This window comes from Ranitomeya imitator, chromosome 3 (assembly GCF_032444005.1).
Source record: "Ranitomeya imitator isolate aRanImi1 chromosome 3, aRanImi1.pri, whole genome shotgun sequence".
Taxonomy (NCBI): Eukaryota; Metazoa; Chordata; class Amphibia; order Anura; family Dendrobatidae; genus Ranitomeya; species Ranitomeya imitator.
The window spans coordinates 129,202,220-129,215,318 of record NC_091284.1 but is presented as its reverse complement, the minus strand read 5'-3'; the positions used below and the strand labels follow the sequence as shown (position 1 = coordinate 129,215,318).

Below are 13,099 nucleotides of genomic sequence, written 5' to 3'. Positions count from 1 at the left end.
GGATTTCCTGAAGAGATGGGTTTTCATGTTCCGTCTGAAGGATCCGAATGTGGTTGATAGTCGGACGTGTTGGGGCAGAGAATTCCAGAGGATGGGCGATATTCGGGAGAAGTCTTGGAGGCGGTTGGGTGAGGAGCGGATAAGTGTGGAGGAGAGAAGGAGGTCTTGGGAGGACAGAGATTACGTGAGGGAAGATATCGGGAGATTAGTTCAGAGATATATGGAGGAGACAGGTTATGGATGGCTTTGTAGGTTAGTATTAGTAATTTGAACTGGATACGCTGAGGAAATGGGAGCCAGTGAAGAGATTTACAGAGGGGGGAAGCGGAGGAGTAGCGAGGAGAGAGATGAATTAGTCGGGCAGCAGAATTAAGGATGGACTGGAGAGGTGCAAGGGTGTTAGCAGGGAGGCCACAGAAAAGGATGTTGCAGTAGTCAAGGCGGGAGATGATGAGGGCATGCACAAGCATTTTAGTAGATTGACAGTTGAGGAAAGGATGGATTCTGGAGATATTTTTGAGCTGGGAGGTGACAGGAGGTGGAAAGAGCTTGGATGTGCGGTTTGAAGGACAAGGCAGAGTCGAAGGTTACTCCGAGGCAGCGGACTTCTGGTTCTGGGGAAAGCATGATGTCATTGATTGCGATAGATAGGTCAGGTAAGATAGATCTATGGAGTGGAGGAAAGATGAGGAGTTCAGATTTGTCCACATTGAGTTTGAGGAAGCGAGAGGAGAAGGAGGATGATATGGCTGATAGGCACTCTGGGATTCTGGACTGCAGAATGGTGACGTCTGGGCCAGAGAGGTAGATCTGAGTGGTATCGGCATACTGGTGGTACTGGAATCCATGGGACTTTATGAGTAGTCCCAGGCCAAGTGTGTAGATTGAGAAGAGTAAGGGTCCTAGAACAGAGCGTGGGATGAGAAGGTAGTGTGGGAGTGGGAGACGCTGAATGTGCGATTGGAAAGATACGAGGAGATCCAGGATAGGGCGAGGTCTTTGATTCCAAAGGAGGAGAGGATATGTAGTAGGAGGCAGTGGTCAACTGTGTCGAAAGCAGAGGACAGGTCTAGAAGGAGGAGTACAGAGTATTGTCCATTAGCTTTGGCGGTAAGTAGGTCGTTAGTGATTTTGGTCAGGGCTGTCTCAGTTGAGTGATGGGGTGGAAACCAGATTGTAGATTGTCAAAGAGGAAGTTAGATGAGAGGTGGGAGGAATGTTCAGCGTGGACGTGCTGCTCCAGGAGTTTGGAAGCGAATGGGATCAGCGATATTGGGCGATAGCTGGACATAGCTGTTGGATCGAGGGTTGGCTTTTTAAAGGATAGGCGTGATTGTGGCATGTTTAAAAGCAGAAGGGAAGGTGCCAGAAGTTAGTGATAGGTTGAAGAGGTGGGTTAGGGATGGGATAAGTGTGGTGGTGAGGTTGGGGAGGAGATGGGATGGGCTCGAGCGCACAGGTGGTGTGGTGCGATTTGGAGAGGAGACAATTAAGCCCCCCTTAAGTGATGTTGGATAGGGAGGTTATGGGGTTTGGGCATTGATCCGGTATACAAAAGGGGTTGTGGTGATTGAACAATGAAGACTTGCCTCGTCTGGTCGATTTTATTTTTAAAGTGTGTGGCAAAGTACTCAGCAGAGATGAGGGAGGTTGTAGGGGGCAGTGGGGGGGCTAAGGAGGGAGTTAAAGTTTTTGAATAACTGTTTGGGGTTGTAGGATAGGGAAGATACGAGGGTTGTGAAGTAGGCCTGTTTAGCAGAGGTGAGAGCAGATTTAAAAGCGAGTGTTGCTTGTTTGAATACAGTGAAGTCATCTTACGAGTGTGTTCTCTTCCAACGCCGCTCCACAACCCTGGACACTTGCCGGAGCTTTTTAGTGGTGTTATTGTGCCAAGGTTGTTTATTGATACGTCGCACTCTGCCATGGATGAGAGGGGCAACCGTGTCAATATCTGATGCGAGAGTGGCATTGTAGAAAGCAGTGGCAGTGTCTGTGTCGTGGAGTGGGGATATGGATGCCAGTGGTAGGATGGAGTCAGAGTGTGTGGGCGTCTAGGTGTGCAAGGTTTCTGCCGGGGTGCGCATGTTGCTGGACATGGATGAACGGTGAGGAGGACAGGGATGAACGGTGAGGAGGACAGGGATGAGAATGTGAGCAGATGGTGGTTGGATAGAGGGAGAGGGGAGGTGGTGAAGTTAGATAGAGAGCAGAGACAAGTGAAGACCAGGTCTAGGGTATGTCCGTCTGTGTGGGTGGCTGTGGAGGACCACTGAGTAAGTCCAAAGGATGAAGTAAGGGACAGAAGTTTGGATGATGGTGGGAATGTCAGCAGAGAGAAAGTGAAGGAGCCAGGTGGAGAATTGGTCAATAAAGGCAGTGGCCGGGCCTGGAGGTCGGTATATGATGGCCACTTGGGAGGTTGGAGGGAGAGTAGATGCGGATAAAATGGACTTCAAAATAGGGGAGGATATTGGAGGGTAGAGGTGGGATTGGATAAAAGGTGCAGTTTGAAGAAAGGAGAAGACCCACTCCTCCACCATGTCTGTTGCCGGGGTGTGGGTGAAGTGGAAGCTTTCGTAACACAGCGCAGCAGGGAAGGCGGTGTTAGCCATGTTTCTGTGAGGCCAAGGAAAGCAAGATTGCGAGAGAGAAAAAGGTCATGAATCACGTGAAGCTTATTGCAGATTGAGCGGGCATTCCAGAGTGTTCCAGAGAGAGGGAGCAGGGGGGTGGGAGTCAGGGGCACGGGTTTTATGTTGGAAAGATTGCGGTAGTTCATATTAGATAGGGAGCGATAGGAGAGGGTAGTAATGGGAGGTATGAGCTGTGGGGGTCCAGGGTTGGGATATATGTTGCCAGCAGTGAGGAGAAGCAGAGAAAGGGAGAGCAGGTGGGAGAAACAGTGGCCGTCTTGTTTTGATTTCTTAGGACAGACTTGAGGTTGAGGAGCAGGTCAGTAGAGGAGGTAAGGTGGGGAGGTAAGAGGGAAGGGGAGATGATTATTAGGTTAGAGAGTGCTGGGGTTTGTGATAGTGAAGGAGAGAGACGATTAGTGGAGCAAACACTGTAAGGGCATATTTAAACATGGTGTAGGAGTGAGATGGGTTAATAGAAAAGCTAGATCCAAGTAATAAGAAGTGCTTATTCAGCAGACATACCCAAAAGAGACAGTGGCAGAGTGGGGTCCTGACTTCTGCTATGACTAACTGCCGTTGAAATAACTGCGGCGTCTTTATGCTTAGCTGCGTAATACTTTGCTGCAGAAATTCGCGTGCCTGACCCCACACGCGTGCACCCCTTAAGATGCTACTAAATTTATAGGACTGAATAAAGGATCAGGTGAGAGGGATTGTGGGTCCTTATTCGGGATAAATTAGCAATTGGCCAACACCCCAGGGGAGGTTACATAATCAAAGGCACTGAGCCTGGCTGCAACCATATGCTCTAACACCTTGAACATGATAATATCTCCTGTGACCCCAGCATGGATGTACAGCAGTAAGTAATACAATGCAACAAATGAATTTAGCAAACATTCAGCAGGTACATTATAGGCAAGGTTGCAGGATGATAGGCAGCAGATAACAGCGAGCAGAGATGTTTGTACCATTAAAGGGGAAGGGGCATTTGGAACAGAATGTCGATCTCAATGGAGGAGGCGGACGAAGGACAACAAGCAGTATCATTTTTCACTTGTAAAGCACCATGGAATAAAGGTACAATAATAATAATAATAAAAAATACTAACTGCTGTATATATGAGAAATTTATAGCCAATTTTCATTCCCAGGGTAGAGGGTCGCTTGAACTGTGTAATATTTTTATAAGTTTTTTTTCACGGTAATATTACAATATTTTATAGGTGCTTTCTGATCAGAGAGCAAAATAAATCGCCATTGATGGGCAAATCTTCAACAATTTGGTGCTCCCCTTGTTGGTTGTGGACAAATTGGAAAATGTTGGGCTACGGTGGTTGACACAGATGAAAGACAGCCCCTTCATTATAACATTATGGACCTATTGCTGTCCAACTAATTTGTTATGAATGAAGTGATCATCAGAGCATTCCTCTAAATCGCCGCTCCCCAGAGCGTTCCTCTAAATCGCTGTTAATTGAAACCATTAGCACAGTTCCATACATGGAGTCTAGTGAACAGTGTAGGGGCTTAAAATCTTTTATGTCCATGTGAAAACCTTGTGCCCATAAGACCCATTTGGAGCTACACAGCCTGCATAAAGGTTCTCTCTTAAAGGGCCTATGTGGGACTTAAAAACTAATAAACCACCAATAAAAAATAAAAAATAAATAAAAGTCTGACTACATCTCCGCAGATTAGCTTAACCCATTACTTGCCAAATTAAATTTTTTACAAGTATGGATTTCTCAGAAAAGGGCGTCACAATATTCAATTAAAAATGACAATGACATGATTTCCTATTTTGAAAACATTCATTTTACTAACACAACACAAAAAATTGGACCCAATTATAAAAATTATAAAATCTTAGTTGCTAGAAGCTAAAGAATAGGCGTCCCAAAATAAGGACATTGGTAGATAATGGGTTAACAGCTGATTGATCGGGGTACTCAACCTTTCTGATAACGACAGTCTACACTAAAGATAGATAATCTTAAAGTTTCTAATAACTCCTTTAACCTCTCTACAACGCTTTCTTTTTTTTACCAGAATGATACGGCAATTGTTCCTGTCCCAGCATGCTCTGCTTCAGCTCCAGATACAAATCTTTCCTCTTAGCAATTTCCAGCATTCCTGCGCTGCCGTCCAAACCATGAAACAAGTTAAAGCCGTAGCGCTGCAACTGGAAAGAAAAGTTAAATAAATGCTGAGGCCAGGTATATTATACTATAATAAGCTTATTGTAATGATTTGCGGTAAATAAGACCAAAAATGAATTCAAGCATTGTATCACAGCCAATCCCCAATAAATGAACACTGATTATGTGTTGAAATGTAACTTACCTCCAGAAACTCCCAGACGGCTAAATAAATACCCTGAAGATGTGACACCCACAACGGGTGAGTCGAACTCATTGAACATCTTCATAATTATTTGGTAGAAAATTAGATTTAAGGGTTTTCTGTAAATAAGGAAACTTCATGGCATAATAAGAAGCGAAGGAACGAGGATGTATTGGCTGAGCCACTAGTTGTCTCCATCTGCTGACATTGAGCAGAGATCTTGTAAGTGTTGAATAATGAGAACACTATTTAGTAAGGGCCAATTTGAGGCCACGTAGCTCTATTAGTGCTGTCTGCTCTTTTATAAAGTGAATAGTGACTGGCTATACAAACAGCTACAATACCCATAGTGCACAAGTCTTGTCAATTTAAGCTTCGCTACATCTGTATATCAGAATGTTGTATCATTTTTTACTTAAAACTTGATATACAATAACAAATTGTATTGTGGTAAGGGGGTTAGCCAGAAAAATTGGCTAACCAGAAAATAATATTATTGCAGCTTTCAGAGCACAGTGGCTCCTTCTTCAGGCAAGATTATACCTGAAGAAGGAGCCACTGTGCTCTGAAAGCTGCAAACATTTTCTGGTTAGCCAATAAAGGTATCACTCCTAGAATACTTGTGGCAACGGTTCCTGTGGTTCGGGGGATGTCACGGTGGCTGACCCGGTCCGTGGCCCTCAGGGGTGTCCAGTAAAAGAGTTTATATATGGGCAAGGTGCAGTAAAGAACGAGGTGACAGGGTTGCAGTCTTTTACCTTGCTTACTGAAGACTTCAGATGGTATCCTCAGGCCAGAGCGCTAGATAACAGGGCAGGCAGAGTCCGGCCCATCTGAAGGCAATTCCAGAGTTCCCTTATCCAGGTGGAAATCAGTAGCCTTCCTTCTAGCGCTTCTTAATTTATTGTAGTACCTCCCTGCTGAGCTTCTCGGTAAGGTCCTCGCAACTCTTGTAGATATTCTAGATGTCATTTCTTCCTCTATGTCCCCCAGATGGTGTGGATAGGACAAACCCATATGACTGATGGCCTGAGGCTTGTTTATAGGGACACTAGAGACGCCCCGACCCCCACAAGTTGCCGTGTCTTCTTAGGTATTAAGGTCGGGCAGCCAACTTGGAACGGACTGTCCTGCCGGCCTCTGGTATTTCTCCCCTGTGCTCTGCTCTCCTGCACACTGTCTGCAGTATGTTCACCGTTTTGTGTCTTTTCCCAGGACCTGCAGCACGTCATGCCAGCAGAGCTCCTCTCCTTCTGTCTGCCTGACAGGAACTGTCCTCCTTTTCCCTCCAGATCAGGATGTAAGTAGGGGAGCTCACCCTAAACAGGCTTAGAGCTCCCCCTTCTGGTCTGGAGTGTGAACATGTTGCATGTGTGTGATACCTGAATGTGGTTGTCTTTCATTGCCTTCAGACATGACATCACTTCTCCTCTGAAAGGATAATGACATCACTGCGACGACCAGGACACTGGGGCGCCGCAACTTTATTCACTATCTCAATCAGTCTTATAGACAGTGGAGTACAGTATTTGGCTTTGTCAGTACTATGGACATTCAAATTAGGAACAAGACCCTTATTCTCTTGACAGGTGGTGGACCCAAAAGGTGGGGCCTCCAGGGAGCAGACACTTATGTCCCATTCTGTAATAGGTGGCAAGTTGTAATTTTGGGAGAACCCCTTTAAGACCTTATACAACCATGGGTATATTTTCTTTAGGATATTGAACAGCTATTTTGACATTCAAAATTCTAAATTCCCAGGTAAAATCTTTTTTTTTTTTTTTAAAAATCAGATATTTTTATTGAACAGTAAGGATAACACATGGAAATTGCATTACTGTAAACAGTAAACATAAATTTTACTTTTTGAAAAACATTTTAACCCCAAGCCAAACTCCCACCTCCCCCTCCCCTCCACCCTTTAGAGACCTAACGTGAGCCGCCCCAGTTTCTACATCATACATGGAGAAAAAAGGAAGATGGCATATCGATAACGCTCCCAGGAGGACAAAAGGAACACGAACTAAGTCCCTTAAATCAAATTGACTCAAGCCAAGGATTCCACAACCTGTGGAAGAGGTCCATCTTGTTTCTCTTAAAGTAGATCCTTTTCTCCAAAGCAATAATATAGTCCGCTTGCATCAGAAAGTCTCTTCTTGTTGGTGGCTCTTCCCTAATCCACAACTTGGCGATCAACTTTCGCGCAATAAATAGCAATCTAGCAATAGCCATTTTATACAAATTGTCAGTTACAATCTCTTCTACGTAACCTAGAACACACACCAAGGGATCTCGCGGTATAGAACAGTTATATGACAGTCCCACTTTGTTCAACACCACAATCCAAAAGGAGGATAACCTGGGGCACTGCCACATCATATGGAGAATACCCGCCTCGGACTGAGAGCACCTAGGGCATTCTGAATTAGGTCTCAGACCAGCCTTGAATAACATGTCCAGAGTTTTGTAAGCCCTATGGATAACAAATAGTTGCGACAATCTCCCAGGCTCACTCATTGAGATTTTGGGTACGTATTCCAATATGGAGTCCCATCGGTCATTGTCGATCTCCCCCAGGTCATTTTCCCATATCGCTCTGGCATTAATAGGGGCATTAATAGGGTGCCCCTCTAAGAAAGATAATAGAAGGAATTAGTTTATTCCCAAGATCGCCCCCTTCGTGCCACCTCCCATAAGAATAAAATCCAGCATGAGATCTACCTGTATCTCCACAGGCCCTCTCTTACACTGTGCCCGAAACGCATGAGAGATGCGGCTATACTGATACACCTCAGAGTCTGGGAATAGGAATTCTTCCTGCAGTACCTCAAATTTCTTAATTCTACCCCGGTGTAAAATTAGTCCCATCCGAGAAATACCCGCCTCCTTCCAAACATGGAATCCCGACATGTGTCTTAACTCTTGTAAAAAACAGTTATTCCAGATGGGTGAAAACCTAGTAAGTGCCCTTACTCCCCTAATTCCCTTTACTTTATCCCAAACCTTATGAATAAGCCTAATAGTGCAGAATTTAGAACCTTTCTCCCGGAAATGTCCACCCTCCAGACACTCACTCAATACCTTTAGCCCAATCAGTGTCTTCAGGCTATAGGGTATCCGCGCCCCACTAGACTCCTCACCCCATCCCCTAAAATGCTGACACGGACGCCAAAAAGTACAACCAAGAATTAGGGAGTGCCAACCCACCCTCCGTCTTGAGCCTTTGTAGGGTTTCTTGTTTAAATCTGGGGCTTTTTCCTCCCCAGATCAACTCACCAAACAAGGATCTAATCCTACGAAATCTATTCTGCGATATCTAGATAGGGGAGTTGTGTAACACATAAAAAAGTTGCGGCATCACAATCATCTTTATAAGATTTACCCTACCAATTACCGATAAGTGTAGCTTTTTCCACGCCTGGATTTTAGTGCGTATTTTCCACAAAAGTGGTGCCAAATTCAGTTCTTCAAAGCTGGTTAAAGGGAGAGTAATCTGGATCCCCAAACATTTAAATTTATCAACTACCCACAGCTTTGTAGAAGTATTTCTTACTTCACCATCCCATAAACAACATCATATTAGATTTATCCCAGTTGATCCTTAGGCCCGAATAGCTCCCGAATTCCTCAATGATGGCCTCCGCCCTAACCAGGGTCCCCTCCGAGTTCTCCAAGAAAAGCAAAATATCATCAGCATACAACGCTACTTTGTCTTCTGAATCCCCATACATAAAACCTCTCACCTCCTGGGACCCTCTTATTTTGGCAGCAAGGGGCTCCACCGCCAGGGCAAAAAGCAGCGGTTACAAAGGACAGCCCTGTCTAGTGCCCCTAGACAAAGAAAAGCTCTCCGAGAGAGCATTATTAACCCACGTAAAATCTTTATCAGTGAAGATAGATTATTACATTACTGAGAAAGGAGGGGTCAATATATATACAGTGAGGGGGCATTATACTGTGTATAAGAGCATCACACTGTATAGGGGAGCTGTACGGGGGGGGGGGAGACTTGGGACTTTATTATATGTTAAGTGGTCACTTATTGTTATAGAGGAGCTCAAGTTATTGTGACTGTCAAAGGGGCACACAAGGCATTACTACTTTCTAGGGGGCAAAATATGGGCACTGTTTTCTAGGGCACTTGCACCTGGCATTACTATATTATAGAGGAGTTTTATTATTTAGATGGCACACAGAACCACACAGTAGGTGCAGTAATAGGGACACATATGTATTGGGGTTTCAGCACATGAGGAGTTTGTGAATTTTGGGAATAGATGGAGACGGTGCAGGAAATGTGAGAAGTCAAATGTGTCTGTTGTAATCTCTGCAGAAAGTCCTGGCTGGAGACATTAGGGCGGTCTGGGCCAGATGGAAAAAAAATAAATAAAAGTGAATGATTCCATCAGAATGTAACTTATTCAGGACGTTCTATCTGTAACAGAACTGTAATCACATATGTCCTGCAGCACCGGTATCTATCACTATATGGTATGGTCACCATATGGCAGTAATATCAGTGTTGGTCTTTGTAGAGATTATTTTCAGTAACAGCCCGGACATCTGCTGAGGTTCTCCTACATCCACCATTAGGATGTGCCACCATAGTTGTAATCAGGGATACCTGGTTAGAGGCCCCAGAAGTCCCCCCAACTCGACCAAAACCTTAGGTAAGCCTGTGTCACTGATGACCTATCCCTTATTGATGGGGGTCCGACAGACGTTCTCCCCCAGTGATCAGCTGGTTTTAGCTATGGTTGTATATAAACACTGAATGGAGCTGACAAGTACACCTCCAATCACTATACAGTGGCCACTGCCAAGAACCGGAGGTCAGCTCCTTCGCATTAATTATGGCTGAGGTAGGCGAGAAGGTAATTTTGCAACATGCAATACTATGATGCTCTCTTACTTTATTATTAAACCTATGCTCAGGAAAAGGGATATTAGAGGCATTCCATCACGTATATGTATATATTAGCATGGTAGTAATTTTACTGACCTCATAGCAGATGCGAAGTGAATTTGGTATTAGTTTAAGGGTACATTTAATAACAGATGTGTTCACCCCATGAGGAAAGCATCACAACTGGGATGTAATGTAGGAGAACTGCAGGCAAGTTTACAAATGGGATGCTAACATATTGTCATTACATCTATTTTTCTATGCAGTGGATTTTCATAAAAAAAAAAAAAAAAAAAGAGAAAGCAGTTCATAGAACACAAAAATGGCAGAGAGATGAGTTAGTCATTGGTAAAGGGAATCTGTCATAAGGGTTTTGCCCCCGGAATCTGAGAGCAGCATAATATTTAGGGGTAAAGACTAATTCCAGCAATGTGTCACTTACCGAGCTGCTTAGTATACAGTGGCTTGCAAGAGTATTCACCCCCTTGGCTTTTTACCTATTTTGTTACATTATATTGTACTAAATCTAAGTTGGTGAAGTGAGAAAAATATAGGCATAAATTAAATTGATGGGATCAAATAAAATAAAAAATTGGCATGTGCATATGTTTTCACCCTTTTGCTATGTAGCCTCTAAAAATTTCTGGTACAAGCAATTACGTTCATAAGTCATTGTCATGTTTAGTTACAGGAGTTCACTTGCATCACCAGGAGGGCATTAATCAGAGAGGAGTCACAAAGAGCAAATGTTACCCTGAAGGGGCTGCAGAGTTCCCAAGTAGAGACTGGAGTATCTGACAATACGACCACAATAAACCATACGCTCCATAAAGGTGGCCTTTATGGAAGAGAGGGAAGAAAAAAGAATTTACTTAAAAGCCTTCACTCAAAATTTGTAAGGTTTGTTTTGTGTTTGACAAAAGACATGTAGGAGACACCCCAAAAATGTATGGAGGAATTAGCTGTGGTCAGATGAGGCCAAAATTGAACATTTTGGTCTTCAAGGTGAACGCTATGTCACCAAATCACACAGCTCATCATCTCAAGAACACCATCCCACAGTGAAACATAGTGGTGGCAGCATCATACTTTTTGGCAGGGAAAATGGTTCGTGTCTAGGGGAAGATGGATGGTGCGCAATACAGGGATAGTCTTGGGCAAAACTGGTTTTAGTTTGTTAGTGATTTGAGACTGGGATTGAGGTTCAACCTCCAATAAGACAATGACCCCAAGCTTCCTTTAGCAGTAACGGTACCTTCACACTGAACAACTTAACAATGATATGGCTAGCGATCCGTGACGTTGCAGCGTCTTGGATAGCGATATCGTTGTGTTTGACACGCAGCAGCGATCTGGATCCTGCTGTGACATCGTTGGTCGGAGCAGAAAGGCCAGAACTTTATTTCGTTGCTGGATCACCCGCAGACATAGCTGAATCGGCGTGTGTGACACCGAATCAGCGATGTCTTCACTGGTAACCAGGGTAAACATCGGGTTACTAAGCGCAGGACCGCGCTTAGTAACCCAATGTTTACCCTGGTTACCATTGTAAATGTAAAAAACAAACAGTACATACTTACATTCCAGTGTCTGTCCCCTCGCCGTCAGCTTCCCGCACTGACTGTGAGCACCGGCCGGCCGAAAAGCACAGCGGTGACGTCACCGCTCTGCTTTACGGCCGGCGCTGACACAGTGCAGGGAAGCTGAGGCCGGGGGACAGACACCGGAATGTAAGTATGTAGTGTTTTTTTTTTTTTTTTTACATTTACAATGGTAACCAGGGTAAACATCGGGTTACTAAGCGGGGCCCTACGCTTAGTAACCCGATGTTTACCCTGGTTACCAGGGGACTTCGGCATCGTTGGTCGCTGGAGAGCCGTCTGTGTGACAGCTCTCCAGCGACCACACAGCGACGAAACAGCGACGCTGCAGCGATCGGCATCGTTGCCTATATCGCTGCAGCGTCGCTTAATGTGACGGTACCTTAACACTTGAGTGGTTTAAAGGGAAATGTGTAAATGTTTTGGAGTGAGTGGCCTAGTCAAAGCAGAGACCTTAATCCAATTAAGAATCTATGGTTAGACTTGAATATACACTGCTCAAAAAAATAAAGGGAACACTTAAACAACAGAATATAATTCCAAGTAAATCAAATCAAAGGAAGCAACACTGTTTGACAATCAATTTCACATGCTGTTGTGCAAAGGGAATAGACAACAGATGGAAATTATTGGCAATTATCAAGACACATTCAATAAAAGGAGTGGTTCTGCACGTGGGGACCACAGACCACATCTCAGTACCAATGCTTTCTAGCTGTTTTGGTCACTTTTGAATGTTGGTTGTGCTTTCACACTCGTGGTAGCACGAGAAGGACTCTACAACCCACACAAATGGCTCAGGTAGTGCAGCTCATCCAGGATGGCACATCAATGCGAGCTGTGGCAAGAAGGTTTGCCATGTCTGTCAGTGTAGTGTCCAGAGGCGCTACCAGGAGACAGGCCAGTATACCAGGAGATGTGGAGGGGCCGTAGGAGGGCAACAACCCAGCAGCAGGACCACTACATCAGCCTTTGTGCAATGAGTAACAGGAGTAACAGGAGGAGCACTGTCAGAGCCCTGCAAAATGACCTCCAGCAGGCCACAAATGTGTATGTGTCTGCACAAATGGTTAGAAACAGACTACATGAGGATGGTCTGAGTGCCTGACATCCACAGAAGGGGGTTGTGCTCAGGGCCGTATTTGCCACTAGGCACTCGAGGGCACGTGCCTAGGGCGGCGACATTGCGGGGGGGCGGCACCTGGGCAAGGATTTTTTTTTTTTAAAGTCACAAACGCGACCGACGCAAAACCCCGCCCCCCCGCCTGCCTCCCCGCGCCCCTCCCCGCCTCCGCATCCCACCCACCCTCCATGAAGAGAGACGATACTCACCTCCTGCTCCAGCCTCCAGCGATGCCTGTTCTCACCGTCTGTAGCGCGTCCCGAGTGAGCGGTCACATGGTACCGGTCATTAAGGTCATGAATATGCGCATATTCATGACCTTATTGAGCAGTATCACATGACCGCTCACTAAGTCAGGAAGAAGGCGCTGCGGCGGGACAGAGCGCCAGAGGGATGTCGGCGGCTGCGGCGCGCGCAGTGTGTGGGACAGGCAGCTGAGCTGAGTGACAGGTGAGTATGAGGACGGACGGGGGCGATGTTCTGCAGG

The 13,099-nt window shown here is 45.2% G+C and overlaps 1 protein-coding gene across 3 annotated transcripts in view; it reads right to left on the bottom strand.

The window, feature by feature from the left end:
• METTL27 (methyltransferase like 27) overlaps positions 1 to 13,099 on the bottom strand; it is a 130,491-nt gene that overhangs the window by 4,715 nt on the left and 112,677 nt on the right. For all 3 annotated transcript variants that reach the window (XM_069761433.1, XM_069761434.1, XM_069761435.1), the window contains one exon: positions 4,686 to 4,821. In XM_069761433.1, coding sequence (XP_069617534.1) covers positions 4,686 to 4,821 — 136 coding nt within the window. The remainder of the gene's footprint in view (positions 1 to 4,685; positions 4,822 to 13,099) is intronic.